General features: G+C 46.2%; 1 protein-coding gene across 1 annotated transcript in view; it reads right to left on the bottom strand.

Annotated features, from left to right (window-relative positions):
* The window catches only part of PIK3C2G (phosphatidylinositol-4-phosphate 3-kinase catalytic subunit type 2 gamma), a 2,201,800-nt gene that overhangs the window by 1,066,501 nt on the left and 1,115,632 nt on the right, over positions 1 to 19,667 (bottom strand). The window contains exon 13 of the mRNA XM_078674033.1: positions 2,718 to 2,840. Coding sequence (XP_078530159.1) covers positions 2,718 to 2,840 — 123 coding nt within the window. The remainder of the gene's footprint in view (positions 1 to 2,717; positions 2,841 to 19,667) is intronic.

The following is a 19,667-nucleotide window of genomic DNA, read 5'->3' as shown; positions in this document are numbered from 1 at the left end:
CAACCATGAGCTATCTTTGCATTTGTAAAAGTAGTTTTTAGGAGTACTTCTGTAGGAGAAGCGGAGTAACTGTGGTACTCCTTGGCAACTTGTGACAGTCCAAGCAGCTGCAATGAAAACAGTAGAACGACTTTGCAGAGATCGAGAATGTCATGAACTGGCTATGGGTAACTGAATTGTCAATCCAAGGCATCTAACCTTACTAAAGTGCATGTTATAAGGGATTGAAGAGTCGGACACAATTGCAAATGTTTAATCAATATTTCAGAGGAAAAGTATATTCTTTTTGCTTCCTGGACCCTTCAATAAAATTTAATTCCTAGGTGTGGAGGCAGGTAGCATCATAATGAAAATTAAAATTTCTGGACATGTATTGATATGCCACCAAATGTTCTGACTGTAGTGTAGAGTATCTATTGATTATGGTAGGCGGACATAAGGCTCCCATTTGCTGGAATGCCCAGGGGCAGAAAGTGTTATACGCCAGGCACATTCTATTGGACATTTAGTTTGTTTGACAAGTAGCCAAGCCATTATAGTGTTTTGAAGGTGACCATGCTTTGATTACAGCATTATGGTTGAGCATGGGCCAGGCTCGCAGGTTGTGAGCCAGTTGGAGCTGAGCAAAGTATTTTGAAGTTACCCTGTCTTGCATTGCAGTCAAGCCAGAGATCTTATATGAAGAATCATCCACTGAGAAATGTTTCACAAAGACAGCAGACAATTATTTTTGACACAATGGGAAAGAGTTGTGATTGTCAAATGACCCTCCCACTTTGCATGCAGGACATCATTCTGGCAGTTTGTTACTCAATGAGTGTCCCCAGATCCCTCCTATTATTTCAACCTAATCTGTGTTCCAGTACTCAATGTGAAGTATGCTCACAGTGTGGAGATTTGAAAGAAAGCCAATCCCCAAAGAGACCTACATGCATTGGTAGAGATGTAAGAACATTTTAGCTTGACTTACTGATTCAAACATGTCTGCGCGCCACACTTTCTACAAGCCCTCCTTCAAGATGGTAAAGCACATAATGCCACATCCTCTAGCAAATGCAGATGTATTAATCTAAAGAACCTGCCTAAATCTTCCCAAACTGATTTGTGGAATTCCTGTACGTTGTAATTTAAGGTTTAGAGGATTGTATAGTGTGTGTTTTGTTTATTTATTTTTGACCTCCTGGTTTTTGAATCTCAGATATGAATAAGGCCCCTTACTATAAACGTCTGTTTGAATGGTGTCTGCGCTCAAGCAGACCTGTCACCGATAGGAGCTATGTAGGCCTTACAATTTAAATGGAAAATTAAACAAAATGTTTTTTCCTTTTGACTGAAGTGTAACCTTGTAGCATTTAACTGTATTTACAATTTTGGTAAAGTGAAAACTACTTAAATATAACTTTGGAATAGCTCATCATAGAAAAGCCATTGATTTTACGTTGTTGACCTAGAAGAATTTTTATTACATTTGTATCTATGTGATATTTCCCTAACCAGCCCTAATGAGTTTTGACCTACCCTTATGGGCCCATTTAATTATTATGCTCACCAGCTGGCAGTCTGAAGCCTTTTGTAAAATAAGTAGCCCATTTGGGGCTTAGCTTTCACCTGAATGAGGAATGAGGTGAGGAAGAAATCTTCATTGGCTGATTAGCTTCCATTCTTTGTCCAGTCTGGACATATCTTTCTCACATGGGCAATCGGAAGGCACGCAAAACTCTGTCACTAGTCATTCCTTTTGAGGTCTTGAGAGAAAGAAATCAGTCTAGGGTGGGCAGAGTTAAGGTAATGGGTGAGGCATTCCAGAAAATCACTTTCCAATCTAGAAAAATATCAGAATACTGAGAAGGGGTAGCGTCAGTCTGTTGGCTGCTTCCATGAAATGAGAAAATACTAGAACTCTTCCCCTGCACATTAAACCCCGGCGGGGGGCCAGAAACTTCCAGAAGAGTGGGTCCTCACAAGAGGAAAAATAGACTGGTTCAGAGTGGCTCTTTCTTCTTCTTGTACACTAGTGGACTGACTCCAGGGCTAGTGGCACTAGCTTCCCTGATCACTCGGGGGCACAGCAGATGGTGGACTTGCTGGGGACACTGAAAAAAGGGCCCGCCCTCCACCCCCATAGAATTCTGTGAAATAGTTTTGGGAAGTGGTGCCCTGTAGCTGTTACCAGAAGTAATCGGGCCAGAAGACGAGCTAGATCTGGGAAAGGAGGAAGGGTCCCCAAAGCATATTGCACAAAAGATAAGATTCTGCAAGGTGGAATTCCTAAGCATTTAGAAGCCAAGAAGACATCAAATGACACTCTTATTACATGGTGAAAGAAAAACGCATTTTGATTGGAAAAAACCTCTCCAGTCACAGTTTTAGCACCTTGTCCAGATTTGAGCTATTTTACTCCAGTATTAAATTTTCGTGTGAATACCTAGAAGCAGTAGAAAATTCCTAACGTTAAACAGTTAGCTCATCACTTAACGTGCCCATTGTTGTTTTTAAGAGTAAACGTACACAGCGGTTTAAACTCGGAGTATCCAAAATCTTAAATTTGATTTTAATAATTTGTAATTGTTCGTGGCTAAAGAAATGCAATCCTGCCAATTTATCAGATCTGGGTCGCTTCAGGGTGCATAGAATCTGATAAACAAAGTTAGGTTATTTTTCTGCATATCAAAACCTTATGTAATGCAAATCACAAACAATATTAGCTATGAACTCACCTCTCATCCCATGTCACTGAAAAAAATAGAGAGTTTTCAGCTGTTTTTTTCCTGCAGTTCTTTACTTGACATAGCTTCTTTCCAGCATAGGATAATGAACAGGAAACAGAAAAGTCGTTATACCTATAAAAGAAGGCTACAATTAGTATGCATACTGGGGTGAGAGGTGGCATACAATTGAAGATCACAAAGTACCCAGTTCATAAAATACCAGAAAGAGGTTTCCTAATAGAAGTGATCACACATCTTGCTCATGAATGACTTAACACGCTCAAAAAGGTGCTGTTGAACAACACTAAGGGGGTCATTAGGATGTCTGGCGGATTGCCTCCGCCAGGCTGGCGGTGGCCACCGCCAGCCTGGCGGAGGCAATCCGCTAGACATCCTTCCATGAATTCCCCCCGCCATATTACAATGGCGGGGGGGACCGCAGCGGGAGAAAACACCACCAGGAAAATGGTTAATATGGTGGCGGTGTCTATTAGACACCGCCAGTCATATTAACATGGGCTGTGTTTCATGCTTTTCCGCGGCGGCAATGATGCTACGGAAAGGCAGGCGGTGGTCACTCTAGGGGCCCCGGGGGCCCCCAGAGTGAAGCAGAGTGGAAACATGCACACGGGGGGTACTTGTGGCACCCCCCACATTTACATAAACAATGCGGCAGGCACCGCGCGGTGCCTGCCTCTTTGTTTATGTAAATGCTGCAAAGCATTTTTAATATTGTGGCGGGCGGTGCAGAGTGAGTTTTCAGCTGGTCTTTTCCTGCAGTTCTTTACTTGACATAGCTTCTTTCCAGCATAGGATCATGAACAGGAAACAGAAAAGTCGTTATACCTACAAAAAGAAGGCTACAATTAGTATGCATACTGGGGTTAGAGGTGGCATACAATTGAAGATCACAAAGTACCCAGTTCATAAAATACCAGAAAGAGGTTTCCTAATAGAAGTGATCACACATCTTGCTCATGAATGACTTAACACGCTCAATAAGGTGCTGGTGAACAACACTAAGGGGGTCATTAGGATGTCTGGCGGATTGCCTCCGCCAGGCTCGCGGTGGCCACCGCCAGCCTGGCGGAGGCAATCCGCCAGACATCCTTCCATGAATTCCCCCGCCGGGGGGGACCGCAGCGGGAGAAAACACCACCAGGAAAATGGTTAATATGGTGGCGGTGTCTATTAGACACCGCCAGTCATATTAACATGGGCTGTGTTTCATGCTTTTCCGCGGCGGCAATGATGCCCCCAGAGTGAAGCAGAGTGGAAACATTTACACGGGGGGTAATTGTGGCACCCCCACATTTACATAAACAATGCGGCAGGCACCGCGCGGTGCCTGCCTCTTTGTTTATGTAAATGCTGCAAAGCATTTTTAATATTGTGGCGGGCGGTGCAGAGAGCACCGCCCGCCACAATACTAAAAATACAGGATGTGCCCGCCACTCTGGCGGGCACATCCTAATACCCCCCACGGGACCCCTGCCCTTATGGCGGGCGATCCCATTTACCACGAGAATAGCGGGCGGGCAAAGTCCACCCGCCATCCTAATGAGGCCCTATGTATTTAAATTTTTCGGATTGACAGAAGGTACATTTAAAGAACTGGAATAAAAAACAAAACATCCCTATAAAGTGTGACTAAAAGAATAAATACCAATTAATCTATTAACATTCAAAATAATTTAAAAAATCCTTTGATATTAAGCAATTCTTTAAGTTTGTATTCGACATAAGAGGAATACCATGTAAGAGCAAATTAAGTCACATTCTCATTAGAAAGGAATGTGAACATGTTACTGGTAAATAATGGTGTACTTGCACAGATGGTAATAATCGCTTCTTTTATATTTTATCCTGGCACAAATATATATATTTTTTTCTTTTCAATATACTTAATGACAATTGTAATCTTTATCAGTGTAGTTGGTTGAGGGGTCAGGTGCTTAAAGAATAACCAATCCCTGCCAGTTCCTCAATTTGTGCGAGTGCCTTAAAGTGATAAGAAATGGATTAGTCTTGATAGTGGGAGGCCCAAAAGTAGGTTTCCACTGGGCATTTTGACCTGACCAGAAGTAGATCATTTAAATGCAGGAAGAAGAAGGAAGTGTCAGGTGGCCTTCTGGTGAGAGAGAGTACTGAAGTTAGCAGGTCGTTAAACTAAGCAAAGGCCAGGCAGAAAGCGTCTCTTCAGGCCCTTGCAGAATTTCAGTTGTTCACTACACTGATATGTGCTATGGGGGCTTTACAGAGAATGGAGTCCAGGTCAGTTGGCAAATTGAGCGCTTAGAGACGACGCTGAAACATGTTCACCTAGATGTACGAAGGAGGAAAAGAATCACCAATATCCATTGATTGAATTAGGATATTCTCAAGTAGCTCCATTTAACGGCTGTACATCGGTTTTCTACAATGCGTGTTGGGTTGATACGCACATCCCTCTTTTGAAAGATATTCTAGGTGGCAGACACCTTATGCAACTTACTTGAAACAATTTCTATTCCTGTGCACCTCTTAAAGCTGTGGGAACAACAGGGCATGCGAAAAAATTATATTTATGGGGAATATATTTTTCCCATATGCAGGGGATTATCAAATTGCGTTTGTTTTAGTTTCTCTTTTGTTTTATGCTTTACAGTTAATTTACTGATCCCCTTCCTTTCCTTTTGTTCAGCATACAAGGCATATTAGTTTTATCGATGTTTTTTTGGTTCACCATGGTATCCGCTCCTTAAATGGGCAAATGGAAGAAGGTCTTAGGGCAGTATGCTCCATGTTTGGGCCCAGTAGGCCAAGACATTTTTGACAACCTTCCTGAGTTATGTGAAGAAGGGGAGGGATATAAACAACTTTGACATTTGCATGAAATAATTGAATTTTCTTTTTTCGCGAAAGTAAGTATAGTATTGGAGAGACAGAACTTTGGGAAACTGTGCAACAAGAGCGTGAATCAGCTGAAGGTCACAAAACAACTGAACTTAAAAAATTAACTGCCACGGGTAATTTGGTTATTGCTTAGAAGAGCTCATGAGAGATCCATTTAGGTTACATTGTCAGTTGCACATCATTTGTGATGTAATCGGGCTAAAAGATGATTGTCAGCTATCGGATGTTATTTTAACTGCTACGAGAGGAACACGCTCATTGTCACGTGTCAATCGACTGAAAAGGAACAAGCCTCGCACTTTCATTCAAATTTATCAAGTGGCGGGGGAGTAAGAAAAGGGGAAAGGCAAAGGTCGAGTTCTAGAAAGGTTAAAGGTTCATGTTTTCATCAGTGTGGCCAGTATACCAATTTCGAAGACGGACCTGCATTAGAAGTATTGCACACTAAGTAAAAAAAAAGAAAATGAAAGATTAAATGTTGTAGGTCAACAGGTAAAGCGGTAAAGAAGGCAATATAGTTTAAGTAAATGAGGTCGATGCTGAATTATTGTAAATTCCCAAAGGTGGTAACAGGGGCGTAACAAAGGCCCCCCGTAGACCCCGCAGTGCAGAGATGGGGGGTGGGGGCTCCAGGGGCTCCCCTCAACAATGTGTTCTAGCCTGAGAGATCCTGAGTAAGCAAGAAGGGGGGCCCTCCATGTACTTTGCAGGGGGGCCCCTAGAGTTTTGTTACGTCACTGGAACAGAATGCATTATTCGGGATAAACAACAAATGTACTGGGTCCTAATGGATTTGTGTGCATGGCTGCCGCTTATATAAAAAAGACATTTTTAACATTAATTTTACTGGTCAGGTACAGTTGTTTCTTTCCATGCAACAACTACGAGTTAAGGAAGAACAACTGTTAATTTGTTGGGATACATTCATGCCGTTATTGAGTTTCAGGGTAGCACCTGTAAAGGGAAAGTGTAGGATCCTAGGGTTGGTGACAGTGTTAGTTGGCTCCATCAACCACAGCCCCTTCCAAGCATGGTGCCCGCCCCGGAAGGCGTGAATACGCCAGAGTAGCTCAGAGCCTGCTGATGCCTGGGTTGGAGAAAAGTACCATGGTGAGTTGAGACTGATGCCAGAAAATGAATTCTGGCACTCCGAGAGGAAACACCAGGGAAACTCTCCTTTTGTCAATGACACTAACACCACTAACACCACTAAATCATTGTAGTCAGGAGCTAAACTCCTGATTTGTTTATACCTCTGACACTCTTCATCAGTACTGGCTGGGATCACCAGCACATGCAGCTCAGGGAGCCCATCCTGGAAGTCACAGAAAGGGAGGCATCAAGGGTTTGCAAAAGCAATGGAATGGGATGGCTTTTCAAGTGCTTGGGCTCTAGCTGATGACATTTTTTTTAAATGTGAAGAGAGATGCAGCGAGCAATGGAAGGTACTATGCTAACCATCCCAGAAACTTGATTAAAGACAGTTCCTTGCCTTAATAAAATAAGCTTTGTGTCACCTCTTAAGTCTGAAAGCAAAATTGAACCTGTAAATAGTCCACGAAAGGGCCAGGCTATACAATTAAAAAGAACAGAATGACCACATGGCTCACCACAAGAAATGAGGAATTAGAGAGAATATCACTACCTAGGTCTTCTACCAAGAGACTACAAAGTCCACAGACCCCAAATCCTGACCTCACTGATAACCAAGGGCAACTACATGGTGCTTTCAAGAGTGAGAGTGCTCCTTTGATGGCAGGAGCTAATGAGAAAAATATAGAATGGGATGAGCACAAACTTCATAGATTCCAGGTATCTCATCCAGTGACTGGGGAAGGCACAGTCTCAGTAGCAACAATAGAGATGGGGGAAGGACATGTCCAGCAAATCTTCATGGGGTAATATTACTTTACACGCAGGGGATCTTGTTTATGTGCCATAACGAATGAAGACACGTCCAGACATGACTGGCCCTTCAGAGACGGGGGCAAAAGAACATGCTAAGAAAGAAAAAGAGGCAAAAAACCCTTACTTCACCACATAACTCACTAAAGTAGAATCACTGCGCAGGCTTCAAAAGTATCCACATCTTCATCAATAGACACACTGCTACAGAGGCAAGGCCATTACGATAATGTAAATCAGTGATCAATGATTAACAAACAGTAATGGTCCCACAATTACTGGATTTCAAGAAGACTTAACACAGCACTGCCGAAAAAGTGTAAATGATAGCACTGATCTTGTTAACTCTGGTTATGCACAGACAATTGGCAATGGCGAAGAAGTGACTCATGTCCCTCTACCTCATGGCGCTGTGATGGGACAGAAAACCTGCTTCTTGCCACCTTGCTGGAAACTGAAAAACTTATAACAAGCCAGTCAACATTTTCCTTCATGAGATACACAGATACAAGTGCTGGTAAAGAAATAGAGGACTTGTCTACCCAGGTCTTCGAACTACAAAAGTGGACTTTGGAATACGAGGATTCACAGGGATTCATTCTCAAACAGACTTTACTCTTCTCAAAAGAGACAACTTAATTTGCAAGTATAATACAATATATTTTGAGATTTTTAGGTACCCTAAAACAGGAGGAGCAAAAATCAATAGTAGTGGAAGTCATAGCCGACCTTCTTCGTACCCATGTGACACCTTAGATTAAAGAAGACTTTATAATCAGTTGAGCCCACTGAGTAACATTTTCTGTTAAACCAAATGATCGTAGAGTGAAGACAGTTTTGGTGAACTTTGGTGACTACAGAATAAAGAGAATAAAGCGGTCGCTCCACCCTTCCTCCTGAACCCATAGCGCTGCTACTGGTATTGTAGCGCTGCTCCCCCACCACTGCCATACTTTAAATTTATTTTCATTGAATTTGCACCCGCTCTGTCGCATAGCGCTCCGCATTGCTTTGTGTGCTTAGAATACTTAAACTGTGAATGCTCCGCATTGCTTTGCCTGTTTAACATATTTCAGTTGTGAACGCTCCGCATTGCTTTATTATTTCATTTAATTGAAATTGTGCCCGTGTGTTCCACCGCCAGCTCGCATTACCCGGTCCTGTTGTTGTCTCGTACATTTTGTTGTGCCTGCAGCCCGTCCCTCCCCCTACGCTCCCGCCTCCCAGCTCCCCCTCCCACGCTCCGCCCCTTCCACTTCTCCACTTATGACAGATGCATCAACGCGCAGCGGTCGCGCCCCATGCGCGCCGAAGGTGCGCCAAAGGTAAGCCCGTCTGCGCCCGTCCGCGCTTGGACCGCGCCCAGCGCCTGTCCCCCTGGTCCCCGCCGTTCCCAACCCACTAGAGTCACATATGATGCCGCAACTCTCCTCGCCCTCAACCCCGGACGCGCACCACACTGCTGGGAAGCCACCCCAGGACGTACCCATGGCCCATTCGCCTGCCTCTCCTGCAAGTTCAACTGCTTCAGGACCCTCACCAAACCCACCTCCTCCACACACAGCTCCGACTCTAACCACCTGAAGTGCATCCTGCTTAACACCCGGTCGGTCCACAGACACGCAACTGAACTCTGGGACCTACTCGACACTGCGTCACCGGACATCGCCTTCCTCACAGAAACATGGATGAACACATCATCAGCACCCGACATCGCCATAGCCATACCAGACGCTTACAAGATTATCCGAAAAGACCGCATCAATCAAACAGGAGGAGGCATCGCCATCATCCACAGAAACACCATCAAAATCACGACCAGCTCCGACGATAATCTTGCAACCGCCGAACATCTCCACTTCCAGATCCACACCGACCCCAGGACCACACTTAGAGGCACCCTCATCTACAGGCCTCCAGGTACCCGCACTCAATTCGGCGATGACATCACGGACTTCGTCAGCCCACTTGCCCTCGCCTCCGAGAACTACATTCTTTTAGGAGACCTCAACTACCACCTTGAAAACAAACATGACAGCAACACCACCACCCTTCTGGACAACCTGGCCAACCTCGGACTCAAACAACTTGTTGACACCCCCACCCATGCAGCCGGACACACATCGACCCTATCTTCACTTCCAGCAAGCATATCTCCTTCGACCGCATCACAGCTCTCCATTGGACGGACCACAGCTGTGTTCACTTCAGCTACAAAACCACCCTGAACCACAACCGCCCACAACCTATTCCTCGGAGAAATTGGAACAAAATCACCTCCGACCAACTCCTCACATCGCTAAACCAAAACCCTCGCACCCTCTCACTGGACCCAAACCAAGCGGCCACCAATCTCAAGCAATGGATCACCCACAGTGCTGACGAACTAGCACCCCTGAAAAAGCACCAGGTCAAATCAGCCAGCAAAAAGGCTCCCTGGTTCAACGATGACCTTAAAAAATCCAAGAAGCTTTGCCGCACCCTGGAGAAAACATGGAGAAAAAACCCAACCCCCGACAACATGGCCACCTCCAAGGCAGCCACCTGCAAACATCACCAACTGATTCGATCTGCCAAGAAATCAGCATTCAAGGATTGACTCAACAACAACTCTCACAACAGCAAGGAACTCTTCAACATCGTCAAAGAATTCACCAACCCCACCGCAGCATCTAACGACATCACTCCCTCCCAAGACCTCTGTGATACGCTTTCCTCCTTCTTCTACAACAAAATTGCCGACATCCACAACAGCTTCGTGAATGTCCCCAGTGATCAACCCCCTCACCCCCCTCTGTTCCCACTCCGCCTACTAACAACCTTAGCAACTGGAACCCAATCACCACTGAAGACACCACCCGCCTAATGAACTCAATCCACTCTGGCTCGCCAACCGACCCCTGCCCCCACTACATCTTCAACAAAGCTGACTCCATCATCACACCCCATCTCCGTGACGTCATCAACTGCTCGTTCAACTCTGCCACCTTTCCAGATAGCTGGAAACACGCCAAACTCAGCGCCCTTCTGAAGAAACCCACAGCAGACCCCTCGGAACTTAAAAACTACCGACCCATAGCCCTCCTCCCATTCCCGGCCAAAGTCATTGAGAAAGCCGTTAATAGCCAACTCGCCGCCTTCCTTGAATCCAACAACTCCCTCGATCCATCTCAATCCGGGTTTCGAGCCAAACACAGCACCGAAACCGCCCTCATCGCTGCGACTGATGACATCCGAACACTACTAGACAACGGAGAAACTGTGGCCCTCATTCTACTCGACCTCTCCGCCGCTTTCGACACAGTCTGCCACAGCACCCTTATACAACGCCTCAGCAACATCGGCATACAAGGAAAAGCCTTGGACTGGATCATCTCATTCCTTGCTGGGAGAACTCAAAGAGTTCGACTTCCCCCATTCAACTCAGAGGCCACTGAAGTCATCTGTGGCGTACTACAAGGATCTGCACTCAGTCCCACCCTCTTCAACGTTTACATGAGTCCTCTCGCCTCCACCGCGCGTCAACACAACCTCAACATCATCTCTTACGCCGACGACACCCAGTTAATCCTTTCCCTCACCAAAGACCCCAACACCGGCAAAACCAATCTTCACGAAGGCATGAAAGAAGTAGCCGAATGGATGAAACATAGCCGCCTAAAACTCAACTCAGACAAAACTGAGGTGCTCATCCTAGGATCTTCCCCCTCTGCCTGGGACGACTCTTGGTGGCCCTCCGCCTTGGGCACAGCACCCACTCCCACAGACCATGCACGTAACCTTGGCTTCATCCTAGACTCCTCTCTCTCGATGTCCAGACAAGTCAACGCAGTCTCATCCTCCTGCTTCAACGTACTTCGCATTCTCAAAAAGATCTCAACACTCGACTGTCCTTCTACAAACCCAACCGCCAACTAAGATCATCCAATCAAGCCCTCGCCGCAGTCCCGCGCATCCGAAAATCCACCGTGGGTGGCAGATCATTCTCCTTCCTTGCTGCCAAGACCTGGAACTCACTCCCCACTCACCTCCGCCTTACTCAAAACCACATCTCCTTCAGAAAAGAACTTAAAACCTGGCTATTCGACAAATAATGAACCCCTTCCCCAAGCGCCTTGAGACCCTCTGGGTGAGTAGCGCGCTATACAAATGCCCGAACTTGAACTTGAACTATTGACCTCAGCTGTAAAAAAGACCGCATTTAAAAACCCTAAACAAATGTTGTCAAATATTTCATATGAGACTGCCAAGAGAAGGGGAATATTCAAACAGATAATATCTGCTTTTAAATCTGCAGGGGGTCAAGGCAATGTTATTACTGCCAATAAAACGGAAAGTTCTTAAGAAAGGCTAATTTCAGCATCTACTCAGACACTGACCTTGCACAAGTTGGCCTTACTGAGCTACAATTAGAAAGCAAAAAGGTTCATCGCAAAGAAGAGTATACAAAGAGGATCTGGCTTGAAATTGCTCAGCTGTTGTCACAACTAAATTAGTGCCTAATAATTAATACTGGGTATTCGTCGGATAGTCGTAAGAGGGGGCCTTCTGTTTCTCATGTGTTGGGAGGAGGGAAAGGGGATGAATTGAAGAAAAAAGAAAAGGAGGAGGAGGAAAAAATATGCTTATGGATAGAAATATTTAAAGAGGGGACATGGCGCTTGCCTCAATCTAAAGGTGCATGTTGGAAATGAGGGGTTCCTTGATAAGGGGTGCCGCTCGCCAGCAGGCGGGTGTTGCGCTTTGCTGTTGTGCTTTGGGCGGACATGGCAAGGAGTTTCACCGGGACTGCGAGGACCAGCAGCCCGGTCACAGACACAGCTGCGGCCTCTTCCCGGCTGAACACGCCCCCTGCCTCTCGCTCTTCACTGCTCGTGGCCCCCGCTTTGCGGAGGCCGCTCGCCAGCAGTTGGGTGTTGTGCTTTGCTGTTGTGCTTTGGGCGGACATTGCAAGGAGTTTCACCGGGACTGCGAGGACCAGCAGCCCGGTCACAGACACAGCTGCGGCCTCTTCCCGGCCGGACACGCCCCCCTGCCTCTCGCTCTTCACTGCTCGTGGCCCCCGCTTCGCGGGCGCCCCTCGCCATCAGTTGGGTGTTGTGCTTTGCTGTTGTGCTTTGGGCGGACATTGCAAGGAGTTTCACCGGGACTGCGAGGACCAGCAGCCCGGTCACAGACACAGCTGCGGCCTCTTCCCGGCTGGATGCGCCCCCCTGCCTTTACGTACTTAGCACGTGATAGCTACCGCACTGCGGGCGGGCGCCGGGCTAAGCCCGAGCAAAGGGCGGGCCGTCTGTGGCCGTCACGGGCTGCAGGAGGCTGGGCTGGGCCCACTCCCTAACATCTGGCTCAGAATTATCATATATTGTTATGTCTTTGTAACAGTGAGTTGTTTCCCTTTTGAGATCCTCAACTGTTAGTGCTAAAGGTTCATCTCACTGTCGGGACTCCTTACCCTGTGGTACATTGCGAATACGACTGACTCTACCATTGTTCATTGGTTTAAACATGTCTACGAGTTCACTAAAACCCTTACCCTCCACGGTAGGGGCTACAATACCAGGTCCTCTAGATAAATATTTTCTCAGGGCTACCCGTGAGATAGATAGAGAAATTGCCCTAGCTGAGAGACGTGCTGAGCGCCGGTTATCCATTGAATTTCTTAAATATCCCCTAGAGAAACGGTCGTCTTTGGGTTCCCGGGCGCCGGCCCTTTCTCCAGTACGTGCAATCGATTCTGTATTGAATGTTTGTCCACCCCTGGATCAGCCAACGGTGGCTGCTTTGAGGTTTAGCTCTGACAGGTTGGAGCATACGGCAGACGTAGTCCCACCTATTGAAGATGACGCTTTGGCCTTGAGGTCTAGTAACACCCCTGCCCTTATGCCAGCTTCTAACACTCCTTTTAGTCACGGGGAACTCCCTCCTCCATCAGTGTTGGTATCGGGGGCAGTAGCTAGAGCGGTCCATATTAAAAGGAAAAGAAATGCTAGCCGCGTAAAGGTTGTCATCCCAAACCCTATCAGAAAATTAGGAAACTTGGCACTAGGGTGGGTGTGATCCATAAGAGCGCAGGGGTGGGTGTAGGTTGCCCCCAGGGGGACACGGGGGGGTGTGCCCTTCGGCGTGTCAGCAGCAATTCCACGCGCTGATCTGACTATCGATTCTGCTGAGCTCACACCCCTCGAGATCCCCTTGATCGTCCAAATAGAGAAAATTATTAAATATCTATTGATTCCGGTCTTAGAGAGAGTCAAAGGGCTGGCGGAGCAGTTGGACAGTTTTGAGCAAGTGACCCTGGACAACTTCTTCTCCACAAAATCTCTAATCAAATTACATTCTAGAACCAGGGATGATGATCCTGGGGGGGATTCTGCTGCCCGGGCGACCTCCGTTAACCCACAGGATTCATCTAATGCAACTGGAACGGCCAAAGGGGCGGCAGCGGTAGATGCTCATGCTGTACTTGCTGTCACCCCAAATGGGGGCGATCGGAACCCCGGGCTGGCCACAAAGAACATTATTAAATACCCAAATCCTCTAAGTGCTACTAAGATTCATGTCAAGATGCCTGTGCGATCCGAGGTTACTGGTAAAAATGGCTTTGTTAATCCTAGAAATTCTGGCACTGGCAAAGGATCTGAGACAGCCCAACCTAGAAGTATTAGTTCCACTCCTCCTCCTGTTATCCAGCCCGATGCGTTACCTCTCAAAGAGGCCCCTAGAATACCACCCATGAACTTACCCCCAGACTGTCACCCCTCTGTTGCCATTCTTACTAATGTACCACCATTGAAGGCTGATCAGCTAGAATCCGACCAAACGCTGAAAGATAAAACCATGCACTGGTTAATGTCAAATAGATCCCTTCCCAGGGAACTAGAAGGTTTGATCCTGGGAGTTAGAAGGGTAGGGTGGGTGGGTCATGGGCATAAGCATTTTGAGGGTGACTGTGTGGTGGTTAACTTCAAGGATGTCAGGGTTGCCCAGACAATTTGCAATCAGAATCTGGGGAATGGTGGTGCTGATATTGGAGTAGTAGATTTGACCTACTTCTACCCGAGATCTGTTGGTAACCATTGTGGTATTGATTTGGATGGAAGAGGGAGGCACAATTTCACCCTCCCCGGGAATGACTTCTTCCCTATGCCTTATCAGCCAGCTGCCGGGGTGGTTCCCTTGCCCCCGAGTCCGGGACTTTGGTCAGAGCTTCACGTCTTAGACATTATTAATGCCAGTCCGACACCCTCTCCAGTTGTATGTAGTCCCCTAGTACAGGATCCTAATCTGGTTGTCGGGATCCAGCAAGGAGTAAGTGCACCTCGGACACCCCCTGAGAGGGAGGGGGTCCCCAGCCCCGTACCTCGCAGTGTCCCTGCTGTGGCGGATCCAGATATAAGGATTCTCAGTTGGAACGTTGCGGGTATTTTGAGAAAGCTGGCTCTACCCGAATGGAACACCCTTGTGGAAGGCTACTCTATTTGCATTTTCCAAGAAACTTGGAGTAGGGAGCCTTGTCACAAGGTAGGTTACTCATCCTTTTTCATACCAGCAGTGACACCCCCTTCGGGGAAGGGCCGCCCCTCAGGAGGCCTCCTCATATGGGTCGCCATTTCACTTGGCTGCCAAGTCACCCAGCAAGTGTCAAATTCACCAGATCTTCTGAGTATATCACTCAAGGGACCGAGGAGAGGGCTGACCTTGGACATCTTCAATATCTATGCCAGGGGTACGAAGGGAGGTTCGCACTCACCCATAGTATCAGAGTTGGAATCTTTGCTTAGGCAGGGCACTAATAGTTCTCATGTCCTGGTTGCAGGGGACTTAAGCTGCACGTTTGAGCCCCTTGGATTGGAGGACACCTTGGGGACTGCTGATGAAGATATTAGGAGAGGAATACCAGTCCTAACTATACCTCTCAAGTGGTGGTCCAAATTAACTCCCTAAATATGGAATTTGGCCTTAGGGCTGTGAATGGAAGGACGACGTCAGATCCATTTGGAGCCCACACTTACAACAGGGTGGACCATACGTCTAGGATAGACTATATCCTCCTTGACGTAAAACTCTGGAGATTCTTGCAGGATATGGAGGTACTCCCTTCAGTTGAGAGTGATCACAATCCTCTTTCTCTTGCCCTCCGTCCCCTGTGGATTGGGAACCCGGGGCTGCTTACGCCTCACCTGGCGCCTGCCCATCAGGAAGTATATCCTTCCAACTGTGGTAGACGTTTGAAATGGAGTAAGCTTAGTATAGATGAAGAGAAAGTGTTAGCTATTGGGGCACTCTTAGATACTGCTCAGTCTAAATTGGACTTGATGACTCCCCAGTCTGAGGAAGTCTCAGTGCTTTTTTGTGATACTACCAAGGCCCTGAGTGACCTTTTCATTCTCCCAAGTAAGGCCTCCCGAATTGGCAAGAGTAAGAACTTGTCGAATCCGCCGGGTTGGTATACTAAAAAATGTAGGGAGAAGAAAAATTCCCTGATTGGTGCTGTCAAAAGTAAATCCTTAGCTGCCATAAGACTGGCAAGAAAAGAGTACACCCAGACTACGTCTGCAGCTAAGAGAGAATGGGAGGATAGGTTCTGGGCGGATCTCATGAAAGCAACCTCGGATAGGGATGCTAGAAGCTTCTGGAACCTTATAAGATCTAGGGATAGGCAAGTTAGCACCATGATGACGTGTAACATCCCTGCCTAGAACTGGTTCAACCACTTCTCGTCCCTCTATACCCCTACTGAGTCGATTAGCCACACCACCCTCTCTTTGGCTGTCTGTCCAGGGGGTTCTGACTATGTTCCCTTTACTGCTAGAGAGGTGGAAGATGTAATTAAAACATTGGTGCCTTTGAAAGCAGCAGGGCCCGATGGGTTACCGGGCGACTTACTACGGGCAAATCCCAAGGAGTGGGGGAAGTTAGTTTCATCATTGTTAAACGCCATTAGTAAAGGTGCACCCGTACCCGAATCCTGGAAGGGGGCAGAGGTTGTCCCGATATTAAAAAAGGGGTGTCGGGACAACCCTGCCAACTACAGGCCAATAAGTCTCATTGACTCATCCCAAAAAGTGGCAAGGAAGGTGATTCTGGGAAGGGTGCTCCAGTGGGTGGACGACAATAACATCCTGTCGGACCTCCAAGACGGATTTCGCTCTGGTACTGGGACCATTGAACAGGCCTTCAGACTGGCTCTCTTATATTGGAAGGTGGTGGTGCTGGGCAAAGGCAGTCTGTATTTGGCCTTTATAGACCTTAAGACTGCCTTTGACCTGGTACCCAGGGAGGAGTCGTGGAAGGTTCTGTCAGAACTAGGGTTGCCTGCGTATATTCTCTCTCTCCTTGTAAGACTACATGCTGGCAATTTTGCGCAGGTCCATTGGGGCACGAAGGGTGAAAAAACCGACAGGATCCCTGTGGGAAGGGGCGTCCACCAGGGATGCGTGTTAGCCCCTACCCTGTACTCCCTTTATGTAAACAGTGTTGTTGAGCATTTGTTAAGAAACCCTTCCGACGTTCCATCCCTGGCGGGCAAACGGATCCCAACACTGCTCTTTGCAGACGATACTCTTCTTATCTCAAAGTCTCCCATGGGTCTCCAGAGCCTCCTGAATAGTTTCCAGGAGTTTTGTTTATTGAGGGGGTTGGTAATTAATACCGACAAAACCAAGTTTTTGATTATGAATCCCCCAAGAAACTTGGGCGACCTCCGGCTCTGAACTCCGTTCCACTGGAGAGGGTATCCGAGTTTGACTACCTGGGTATCCGCCTTAATGATTCTCTTACCTGGAACCCGCATATCCAAAAAATGCTCCTCAGTCACAAAAGGGTGGGAGGTGCTTTACTAAAGGAACAACGCTCATCCCCACGCAAACCTATAGCCCCAGTTGTGGAAATATATAAAGCCAGAGGGGTCAGCGCTGCCCTATATGGGGCGGAGCTGTGGGGTACCTGCAACCTGGATGTATTAGCAAAATCGGAGAGCAAATTTTTGAAAGACCTGATGGCTCTCCCGTGGAGTACACCTACCATACCAGTGCTACTGGATCTAGGCTGCAGATCAATCAAGGACCAAGCGCAACTCCGCCCTCTGCTTCTTTGGGCCCGGCTGTGGCGGGTGCCTGAACTAGCCCCTTATGCGGAAGCGCTATCAGAGGTTATGGCCATGGTAGGCTGGTCCAGGATCAAATGGTTGAGGGATGCTAAATGGTTATTAGCGGAGATAGGGATAGGAGATGCAAGGGCATTGAGAACCGCCCCACCCAAAGCTATGATTAAGAAGCTGTACTGGAACTGGGTCTCCTCCAAACTACATTCAGATTCATGTCATTGTAACTCCACTGTAGCTTTTGTGAGGATTAAAGATGCGGTGGCTTACGAACCCTATCTAGACATCATTTCCATCCCTTTTGACCGTTCCCTGTATTTTAAGTTTAGAGTGGGGACTCTTCCAGTAGGTGAAGTAGTTGCACGCTGGAAACCGTCTTACCAATCCTCCCCGTTCTGCGCGCATTGTCCCACCCGAGTAAAGTCGGTAGCCCACATTCTTTTTGAATGTCCGGATTACTGTGCACCCAGGAGCCGCTGGCTAAAACCCTTATGTAGACTCTTAGGCACCCGCCAACACAAAGTGGCGCTGCGTATTTTAATGTCTGACACATCCACCTTGATTGTTTGCGCTGTGTCAAAATTTTTGAAGTGGTCATGGTTGATTCGTGCAAGAAGGCTTTCTTTGTCAATTTAATTCTGTTTTAACTGTTTTAAATACCTTCCTTCTGTTCTAATTCTTTGTGTAAATAGAATGTGTTTGTTATAAATGCTGTGCTTTTATACTTGTTGTACAAGCGTTTATGATATTTTTATATCAAAATAAAGCCTTTCAATCAATCAATCAATCACTGGTAAGGGTAAGGCAGGCACTAACTTGGAAGGAGCTAGTGGGGGTACAGAGTGGGTGAGGGGAGGGTTAAGAGATGGCAAAAGAGAAGAAAACCTTTGGCTCAGAGTTTAGCCATACATATGCTTTCAGATTATAGTTCTATCTAAAGACAAATGTATATGTTTCTGTACGATTTTGCCAATCGTAGATAGGCTAAACAATACAAGGAAAAGAAGTCTATTTTGAAACGGCTCTCTCAACAGAATGCTTCGATAATTTTATTTCAAGAGACCAACATCCGCAAAACACAATTTAAAAATCAGTATTGGCAACCTCTAGAGCCATTGACTGTTTTTCTTAATCGTAGCACCACACAAAAGGGTAGAAATCTTAAATTCAAAAGAACTTTGGGGACCCATTGTAACAAAAATCCCATGATGATGCTGGAAGATGGGTGACATTGACCCTGGAAGTGAACCATCACAGCATTACAATAGTCTCATAATATAGTCCACTAGAGGACAACTCGAAATCATTTTAATCACACCCTTGACAGCACTACAGTGTTCAACGTGATATCCTGGAGCTTTGCTTCATTTAAAGAAAGAATTGGGATTGATAGGTCCTTGGGGGTATCACTCATAACACTTACAAATATTTTACATTCTTCTCTTTATTTATTTATTTATTTTTTCTACATTCTTCTCAAGGATATTTCAAACTTCATCCTGTATAGATTTTGTATACTATCCTAGATATTTCTTATATTACTTTCCCAAAATTAGGATGAACTGTTTCTCCAATCACACAGCACTTTAAATAAATGTTTTCTCCGGGGCAAGTCCCAATCTTTCCAAAAATTGGAAATGAATATGTTATCAAATACAACCATGCAAATTGTAAAACAAGTGAAGGATAGTAAAAAGCACTTTATTTACAGAGAATATAGGAGCAGCATCTGGGAAGAATGTATAGTAGGCATATAAGGATGTGATACTATAGGCTAGCAGGTATATGAAGATAAATATTTGGGAAAACACTTAGCCTAGCTCACCAAAATGTAATTTTTGTTAATGTGATAACTTGAGTTGTACACAATCACAATTGTTTAACTTTAGATTCATCTGCCATATATAAAGCATTCAGGGAATTATTTGAGAATCTTTACCAACAGCAGGTAAACCGCTCAGAAACAGAAATAGTGGGCTATCTAAGTTGTCACAAAATCCATATTCTGAATACAACACAGGCCTCAGAATTACTGTATCCATTTAATTAAGAGG

This window comes from Lissotriton helveticus, chromosome 1_1, assembly GCF_964261635.1.
Source record: "Lissotriton helveticus chromosome 1_1, aLisHel1.1, whole genome shotgun sequence".
NCBI lineage: Eukaryota > Metazoa > Chordata > Amphibia > Caudata > Salamandridae > Lissotriton > Lissotriton helveticus.
The sequence above is the reverse complement of the archived record's forward strand: the minus strand, read 5'-3'. Positions and strand labels throughout refer to the sequence as shown.